This window comes from Suricata suricatta, chromosome 2 (genome assembly GCF_006229205.1).
Source record: "Suricata suricatta isolate VVHF042 chromosome 2, meerkat_22Aug2017_6uvM2_HiC, whole genome shotgun sequence".
Classification (NCBI taxonomy): domain Eukaryota; kingdom Metazoa; phylum Chordata; class Mammalia; order Carnivora; family Herpestidae; genus Suricata; species Suricata suricatta.
In genome coordinates this window covers 43,312,301-43,321,372 of record NC_043701.1, presented here as the reverse complement: position 1 = coordinate 43,321,372, position 9,072 = coordinate 43,312,301, and the positions used below count along the sequence as shown (strand labels likewise).

General features: G+C 43.2%; 1 protein-coding gene across 1 annotated transcript in view; it reads right to left on the bottom strand.

Moving 5' to 3' along the window:
• RP9 (RP9 pre-mRNA splicing factor) overlaps positions 1-5,493 on the bottom strand; it is a 19,584-nt gene extending 14,091 nt beyond the window's left edge. Inside the window, exons 1-2 of the mRNA XM_029918409.1 lie at positions 5,439-5,493; positions 30-270 (exon numbers count right to left, since the gene is read on the bottom strand). Coding sequence (XP_029774269.1) covers positions 30-270; positions 5,439-5,493 — 296 coding nt within the window. The remainder of the gene's footprint in view (positions 1-29; positions 271-5,438) is intronic.
• Between the last annotated feature and the right edge of the window lie 3,579 nt (positions 5,494-9,072).

Sequence of the window (9,072 nt, the reverse complement as noted above, 5' to 3'; positions counted from 1 at the left end):
TGTCTCCGCCGAGGTCTCCCGGTCCCCGCCTCCCGCCAGGCCCACCGGCCACCTCCCCGGGCCGCGGTCTCAAGTCCGCGCTCGGAGCGCGGTCCCCCCGCCGCCAGGCCTGCCGGTACCGGAGGTCGGAGCGCGTCCCCTGGCGGCGGCCGCGAGCGGGCGGAGGAGGCCGGCGGGGCAGCCGGGAAGCCCCTCCCCCGGGAGGCCGGGAGCGGGTGCGAGGTGGCTTTGCAGCCCCGGTGGGTCCAGGGGCGCTGCTGCTACGTGGTGCTGGGATTCAAAGACTTTGAAGAAAGCAAGACTCTCCATAGAAAATTCCTCAAATTTTCCAAAGCATGGTTAAAATATAGCATACAGTGTATTTCGACGTTGGGTGCTGGGCGAAAAGCTGTATATAATCAGCACTTTTTATGTGTTGGTCATTGAACTAAGCCCTTAAAAATGGGTGATTTAATCTTTAAAGACCAATTGCTGTTATTACCCTTATAGATAGGAAGGAGCCCCTGGGAGTTAAATAACATGCAGAGACAATAAGTCGTGGAGCAAGGATGCAAAGTGCTAAGTGCTTAATTAGGTTGCATTTTGAAAATGTGTCTGTTATGTGAAGTTATGATAATAATTTTAGCGTTAACATAATGGAAGAAACCACAAAGGAAGTAAAAGTAACAGCATAAGGAATATATCCTTTAAATGTGGTTTTCAATATAGTTAATACTTAAAATATGTGAAGAGTACCTTTGTTAGAGACAATCCAAATAAACAACGGCTTTGAACAGAAACACATGTTACACTAATTTGTCCCATAACTTGGAAATCAGGTTTCTCTCTGAGAGCGAGAAACCAGTACACATACCAGTCCAGCTGTTGATGTAAGTTATTTGGGCCAATAAGTACCCTGTAAATACCTTGCAAGACATCTTCATCTAGTCAAGAAGAATATAGTCTAAGGAAGAGATGTGACTGAGAAACAAAGAAACTTAATCGTGTTACATAAGAAGATGGTCTATAGAATCTAGAAAAAGAGAACCGAGGTGAAATAATAAGGTGTGTTTGTCCAGCATTGTCAACTAAAGACACAAATTACATAAACACACATGAGTGTTCTGACCACTGGAGACATACGCACTGTTTGGAATAAGGCATGAAATTGACCAACGTGGCCTCGTCTCTTTCTTTAATTTGAAGTGTAGTTGACATACAATATTATATTAGTTTCAGGTGTACAACATATTGATTCAACATTTATGTACATTAAGAAATGTTAACCTTGGGGCGCCTGGATGGCTCAGTCGGTTGGTTAAGTGTCCGGCTTCGGCTCAGGTCATGATCTCACATTTGTGGGTTCGAGCCTTGCATCGGGCTCTGTGCTGACAGCTAGCTCAGAGCCTGGAGCCTGCTTCAGATTCTGTGTCTCCCTCTCTCTCTGACCCTCCCCTGCTCACGCTGTCTCTCTCTGTCTGTCAAAAAAAAAAAAGTTTACCTTGATATGTGTGGTTACCATCTGTCACCACACAAAGTTATGGCAATATTGTTGACTATATTCCCTTGTTGCACTTTTCATCCCTGTGACCTATTTATTTTATAGCTGGAAGTTTCTGCCTCTTAATCCCCTTCACCAATCTCACTCTTCCCCCCACCAATCCCCTCTAGCAACCACCAATTTGTTCTCTGTAACACTGTTTCTGTTTGTTTGTTTCTTGTGTTCTAGATTCCACATGTCCGGGAAATCATAGTATTGTTTTTTTTCCTCTCCAACACACTTCCCTTAGCATAATACCTTCTATGTCTATCCATGTTGTTGAAAATGGCAAGATTTCATTCCTTTTTATGGCTAAGTGATATTTCACTGTATGTATATAACACATCTTCTTCATCCATTCATCTATGGCACCGTTTGGAATAAGGCATGAAATTGACCAACGTGGCCTCGTATATAATGAGCACTTTTTATGTGTTGGTCATTGAACTAAGCCCTTAAAAATGGGTGATTTAATCTTTAAAGACCAATTGCTGTTATTACCCTTATAGATAGGAAGGAGCCCCTGGGAGTTAAATAACATGCAGAGACAAGTCGTGGAGCAAGGATGCAAAGTGCTAAGTGCTTAATTAGGTTGCATTTTGAAAATGTGTCTGTTATGTGAAGTTATAATAAAAATTGTAGCGTTTTCATATCTTAGTTGTCGTAGATAATGCTGTAAACATTGGCCCCATCTTAAAGGAAATTCCTTTCAAGACTAGCTAAGCTCCTCTGCTCTGATTCCATTCATACCCAACAACATCCTGACAGTGTATTATACCAGATCCTAATATGAGGAGAAAGATGTTTTTGTCAGATCTGAGTACTGGGGTGAGTGGAAAGGTAGGTCTCCTACTGTAGATCAATAACGTGACATTGCAATTTAAAATTTAATATCTTATGACTATAGTTATTGTAGCAAATGGTATTTTTCAAGTCACCTGCAATAATTTCTCCCATGTCACTTGTCTTCTACAAATGACCTTGATACTACTCCCATGGAGAGGTGGCATTTATGACCCTCCCCTTGAATCTAGACCAACCTTAGTGATTTGATTATAATCAGTAGAAAGTAGTGAAAGTGATGCCTCACCATTTTAAAGATTAGGTCAGAAAAGATTAGTTTCCACTTGGTTCTCTTTAAATATTTGCTTCTAAATCCTGAAGCAATGTAAGCTGTTCAACTGCCCTGAAGCCACCATGCTTTGCTGAAGCCCAAGTTAACTTATAGGGAGAGATCACATGAAACGACCTTGAGACTCAATAAACAGAGGGTTGCTAGGCCACACCCCAGTGCCTAACCACCCCCAAACCCTAGTCAGATGATTCCATGGTACATAGCAGAGTAAATCTAAGTGTCTCCCCCCAACCAAGCTGAACCAGAATTGTTTCTGCCCTCCTTGAGAGGTTTTGCCAATGGCCAAGCTATCTATGACCCTAAAGTAAAAAAGAAAACAAAGAAAAAAAAAAGGAAGAAGAAGGAAGAAGGAAAAGATAAAAATTAAAAGACACCAAATGTTCTCCAACCATAAACAGTGATCTTATAGCTCGCCCACATGTGGGACAAAAGGTGATATCCCAAATAATACCTTGGGATATATTTCTATGCAGAAACCAATTGAGTTGGGTTTCTCTCACTTGCAATTGAAGTATTCATGACCGGTTCAAATATTTGCCTACCACAATGATTTGATCTCTCCCTGCAAGGTGGTACTAGGGGAGATGGATACAAGAAGATCCAGGGATTGATAATTCTACTTTAGCAAATATCAATCAAGACTCTTTGGATTATGTAGCTGTCATGGAAACAGTCACTGTGATCAAGGAGATGCAGTACTCTGGCCAAACCAATATCAAACACCCACCTTAATTCACAGGGGCAGGATTAGCAGACTGGGAAAGGGAGTTCCTCAAAGTGAAATCAAGGTTCTGTTAACAGAGGGGCGGGGGAGACAGAGAGAGTGGAAAAGATTCTCCACAGGGAAAAATAGATGTGCAGTTCAGTAGTCTTGACAGCCTCTTCCAATACCGCCTCCTGGTCTGCATTCTAGGCACCTCTGCTTGATGATTAACATGTTAGAACTTATAAAGCAGTGAAAATCTTTTGCTCTTTCCCTCTATGGGAGTCTTGGTTCTTTGTATATTTTGACACCAGACAGAATTTTCCTGGTCATTAACCCAGTGTGATATACAAGGTGTTGCAGTCACTTCACAGAGGCATGATGGACCCCCATCTACCCAAAACTGGTTCACTGTCAAGACTGATGATGCCACATATGCATCAAGAAGGTAGGAAGAAATTTGTTATCCACATATTGAGACTTTTTGGAAGAGCAGTTCAGATACGTAAGCTAGTCCAAAAATGACTTCAGCAAAAGAAAGGTAAGTGGCCCTGGGTTTTATTGTGTTTAAGGGGTGAAACTTGGTCAGTGTTCCCACATACAGGCCAAGATTTTGAGCAATTTGGACTCCCCCTCCGCCCCTCATGTCACATGGACTTTCCTATCGGCTCGCCCCCATGTGGGACAAAAGTGAAAGTGGATGTGATGCTTGCAAATTTCAGTGGTCAGCATCAAAACTGGAGTCAGATGCTTTATTACACAGCCCCATCTCAGACTCAGTCCCATTTCCTGGGTGTGATGATAGACTTCATGTAGTAGCATCTCCATTAACCAGGGAAACAAACAGGAATTCTTTCCTTGCTGATTATAATTCTAAAATATCATTCTTACCTGTCCCCCATTATTTGTGCTTGTAGCATCTGGAGGTGTTTTTGCTAGTATAAAACAGGTATAGTTTCTTTCCAGAAAGAGAGTAAAATGATTATTACCCAACCATGAATATGCCTTGTTTGTATTCCCTCCCTGCTGTACCCCCTGCCTCAGTTTTTTGTACCCACTACCCCACCCAAAGATACCAGATGCATTCTCAAGGCCAGCCAGAGGGCCTCAGTGTGGGCCCAGTTGTGGAGGGGTGGCTGCAGCAGGCCCTGACTCTGTTTTACTGGTTAGGTTTTAAGCTCTCAGAATAGAACAATGCTAAAAAGACTGGACTTTGTCCTGCTTATACTGATCACCTTTCACAGCATAACTTTGATGGCATTATTTTGCTCACAAGGTATATTATTTTACCTGCCTATTTTTTGCCAGAGGAGTCTAGATAAGTTTTTTGTCATTCAAATAATTCATAGAAAAAGGAATGTAGCGATAGGTTCAGGGTGGTATGAAAAAAACCTGCAGGTTTATACACGTTGCTCTGTTTACATCAGAGAGGAGGCTCTCCCTGACATTAGGCATAGCGGGCGGCTACCCTCGTCAGATGCCCCTTTGTAGATGCAGCCCTGAGCACAGTTGGCACAGCCGGTGGGGCAGCCAGAGCAGCAGCTCTTTCTACAGGATGTGCATTTGCAGGAGCTGCTGTAGGTGTGTGAGCCGCTGGTGGGGCAGGAGGAGCTCGGGTCTATATTGAGGTCCAATGCAAAGTGTTGAAGAGAGGCACTTGGGCTGCCTGGAGGTGTGTGTGGTCCACAAGGTGTATTTCACTAGCTTTTATCTTACAAGTGGCCTTTCTCCACTGGGAAGATGGAGGAAGGTAAAAGGTGAGTAAAAGAGAAAGACCACATTCTATTATATAATAAAGAAACACTGCTAGCATAGAGGATAGAATGCAAATCTACCTTTTTAAAAATTAAAAACACCAGATTTCAAAGAATTCTCATGGTGAAGTAGGCAGTAAGCTCCTAGGAATACAACCCACAGTTCTCTGCAGCACAGTGGAAACATGTGAGAGACCCTGTCTTATTTCTAACAATTTTAACTGTTTCCCAGTAACAAGAACCAGTAGGCTTGGAGGAAAAATGGCAGACAATATGCTTTATTTGAAGCTTGCAAGTGGAGAAGACTTAGGGAAGAAGGGGAGACACCGAATGTAGTGGCTAATCCGCGCCAAACCTTGTTGGTTGCCAGCGCAATCGTCATTCCGCCTTCTCTTCTTTGCTGGCAACAGTTTGATTTTGTTCAGGAGTCTAAGGTAGCTGCCTGCGTCAGGGGAGGCTGATTAGGGAGTAGAGACCCCTTCCATCCTTTCTGGAGGTGAATCTTGATTAGTCTTAAAGCAAACATAGTAACCCTATTCCTCTTCCATTGATTGGTTTAGCAATGGACACGTGATTCAGTTTTAGTCAATGCGACCTGAGGGGAGGTCTTGTCTGAGGAAAGTTTTATAGAAAGTTCCTTGATTTTAATAAATGATACTTGGAAATGATACCAAATGATTCCTTCTCCTTCAGGATGGCTCTTCCTGAATGTGGGAGCTGTATCTGGGGCAGCCATGAGGGGGCAGCAGTGAAACCTGAGGCTGACAGGAAAGGAGACCACTCAGCTCCTGGGGATGTTTTAGAGACTTTTGATGAAACCAGTCCTGGAGCTGCTTTCCTATTCTAAGATAGGGTATATTTCTTTTTGGGTTAAGTGATTTTGTGTTGGGTCTTCTATTATTCATAGATAAATATGATCTCTCACATTTACGTAGTGTTTTGCAGATTTCTGTCCTTCATATATTGCTTCAGGTGATCTTCACAGAAATCTGTGGAGGTAGGCAAGACATTTTACAGATAAGAAGATTGATGCTCAGAGAGCAGGGGGATGGGTGGCCCTACAACCAAGGTGGTCTGATTTCTAGTCTAGGGTTTCTCATCAGAGCACATAGTAATTCCAGGAGTGTTGTCAATCTATGGGGGTTGGGGGTTGGGTGGGGGGATAATTTGTTGCAAACTCTTGGGGAGAGAAGGAGAGAGGGCGCTGCTCCAAGTGAATTCTTCCTGCTTCACATTTGCTTCCGGCCAGCTCAGATGGACTTTCCTGCAATGTTTTTCTCAATGCTGGCCTTTTCTTTATCCCTGCTTAGTGTGTGCCAAGTTAAAGTTAACAGCTTACTTAGCTTAGCCTCCAGGGCTTACTACTCTTGGAAGATCTGATTCATGAGACTTCTTTATTTCAGGCTCAATGAAAAGTGGAATTCTTTCTTTATTGCCTAGCTTGATTTTCCCAATCAACTTCCTGTATAGAGGGAATAGGAAAGAACCAAGTTTTCTGACTTTTCATCCAGACCAACCCTTTGCCAGATGTCCCTTCTCTTTTTCTCCATGCTGCTCCACGCCTCCACAGGCTCAGACCTTTTGGATGTTTCTCTTATTCTGTCCTTTTCTTTATTTAAAAATTTATTTATTTATACAAGCGAGCAGGGGAGGGGCAGAGAGAGAAGGAGAGAGAGAAATCCAAGTAGGCTCCACAGTGTCGGCTAGGAGCCCAAAGTGGGGCTGGAACCCACCAATGTGAGACCATGACCTGAGCTGAAACCAAGAGCTGGATGCTTAACTGACTGAGCCCAATAGGCACCCCTATTATTGACTCTTCTTGAGTAGATACTCAGTTTTCAGATTTGCGAAGTCCTCACAAAGTTACCCTCAGAAACTCAATGGAAATTTTTTTTAAGTTTCAGCTTGGAGGTGCCTGGCTGGCTCAGTCAGGGAAGGATGCAACTCTTGATCTTGGGGCTGTGATTGCAAGCCCCATGTTGGTTGTAGAGGTTACTTAATAAAAAGTTTAAAACAAAGTTTCACCTTGCTTTTAATTAGTTCTTAGGATAATGCTGTCACTAAAGCCAAGAGGTAAACTTTCTCTTTGTTAGATTGCTATAGAAATCCACTGCAAAGAATATCTGTTGGGATTTAGAAATGTTGAAAAGCACACATACTGTTTGATTAGATAAGTAACTCTTTATAAAGTTTTCTCTTAAATTTTATTTATTTTGAGAGAGACAGGGACAGCATGAGCAGGAGAGGGACAGACATAAGGAGAGACAGAGAATCCCAAGCAGGTTTGGCATCCTCAGTGCAGACAGAACCCGAGGTGGAGCTCAAATTCACAAACCATGATATCATGACCTGAGCTGAAACTGAGTGTTGGAAGCTCAATGAACTAAGCCACCCAGGCGCCCCTAGAAAATTAACACTTTTAAAGGAATGACAAGAAATCTAACCATTAGGAAGCCCTGAAAGTCCTAATCAGCACTTAGCCTATGTCTTCCTACATCTGTTTTCTTCCCTGTCCTGGAGTGTTTTCTCACTCACACTATCGTAGGGTTTTAGAATTGGTGGGAGTCTTAGAAATCAACCACTTCATTTTACAGAAAAAGAAACTGAGGCCCAGACAGGTGGCATGTGTCACCTACAGTCACAGTAAGGGGGTGAAAGATTCCTGACTGTTTCCATGTAAAAGTGGGTCATTTTAATAAACATGTGATGCAGTCATTAAAAACCATAAAGGAAAACTGAAAAGGACAAAGAAGAAAGCAAATCATCTCCTCAAATCCAACCACTTACAGATAACCATTGTTAATAGGACAAATTATATTCATAGGTTTTCTATCTCCATAGCTTTAGCTCTGTTGGGAACAAAGAACATTTCTTTAGCGCTACATGTAGTTTCTCATTAGATTCTGGGATCTAATGAAATCTATAATTATCTCATGATTACCATGTTGCATCTTCATCTTACAGAGCACACAAAGACTCTTTATTAATTTGCAGGAGGTCACCTAGGTAGTCCACATAATGGTGTATTATTCCCATCATAAATTGATGAATTCAATTTGCTCACACTTTATTATTTTGTATTTATATTTATAAATTAGATTGGTGCCCAGTTTCTCTCTCTCTCTCTCTCTCCCCCTGTGTTGGTATCAGGATCGTTTACTTCCAAAAGAAGCTGAGAACCCCTTGGCGATTTGCTTTCATTAGTCCAAAATTTTAATAAATAAGAATAACCAACTCTAAGAATTCATTTAAGTACTCTAATGAATTTCTTGCGACTTTTGTATCTCCATTGTGAAGTCCTATCTAGCTTAGTCACGTGTGTGGGGCCACGTGAGATGTTTGCTATTAAGTACCAGCTCTCAGTGCGTCCACTAATGGCTTGGTAGCACATTTACAGTAACTTGAAACTTTCTCGTGACAGCTGTCAGGGGAGTCTCACAATACATGCCTCTCTCTTTCTCGTTAAGTATTAAAAAACAAGCCTGAAAAAAAAAAATCCTAAAGAATGGTTTCAGTCTTTTTCATGTAGAATCCATTCTTGTAACTAAGTAAAAAACAAAACATAATAATCTAAGTTTCCCTCCCTTTTCAAAGCATCCAGAAGTAACTGGATCCGTGGCCACGTAGGAGCCTCTGGTGGCGCTAAATCTGGGGAGTCTCCAGGGACAGGCGGAGACGGGGCGAGTCTGCTCGGGCAGTAAGCGCTTTTCTCTTCCAACTTTGGGCCAGAGCCCAGTCCCGAGGAGTTCACGGTTTCTCCCTCGGGGACAGGTTCCCTCCGAAGTTGCCAGCCTTCTCTGGGCGGGCCAGCTCGCTGGGCAGGGAAAGGTGGGGCGGGGCAGGGCAGGGCAGGGCCCGACCCGGCCCGGCTGCGCGGGGAGCCGCACCCCTGCTAAGGCGCGCGGCTGCGGCTCCTCCCCTCGCTCGGATGTGGCCGGGGGGCGGGGGGTGGCGGCTGGGA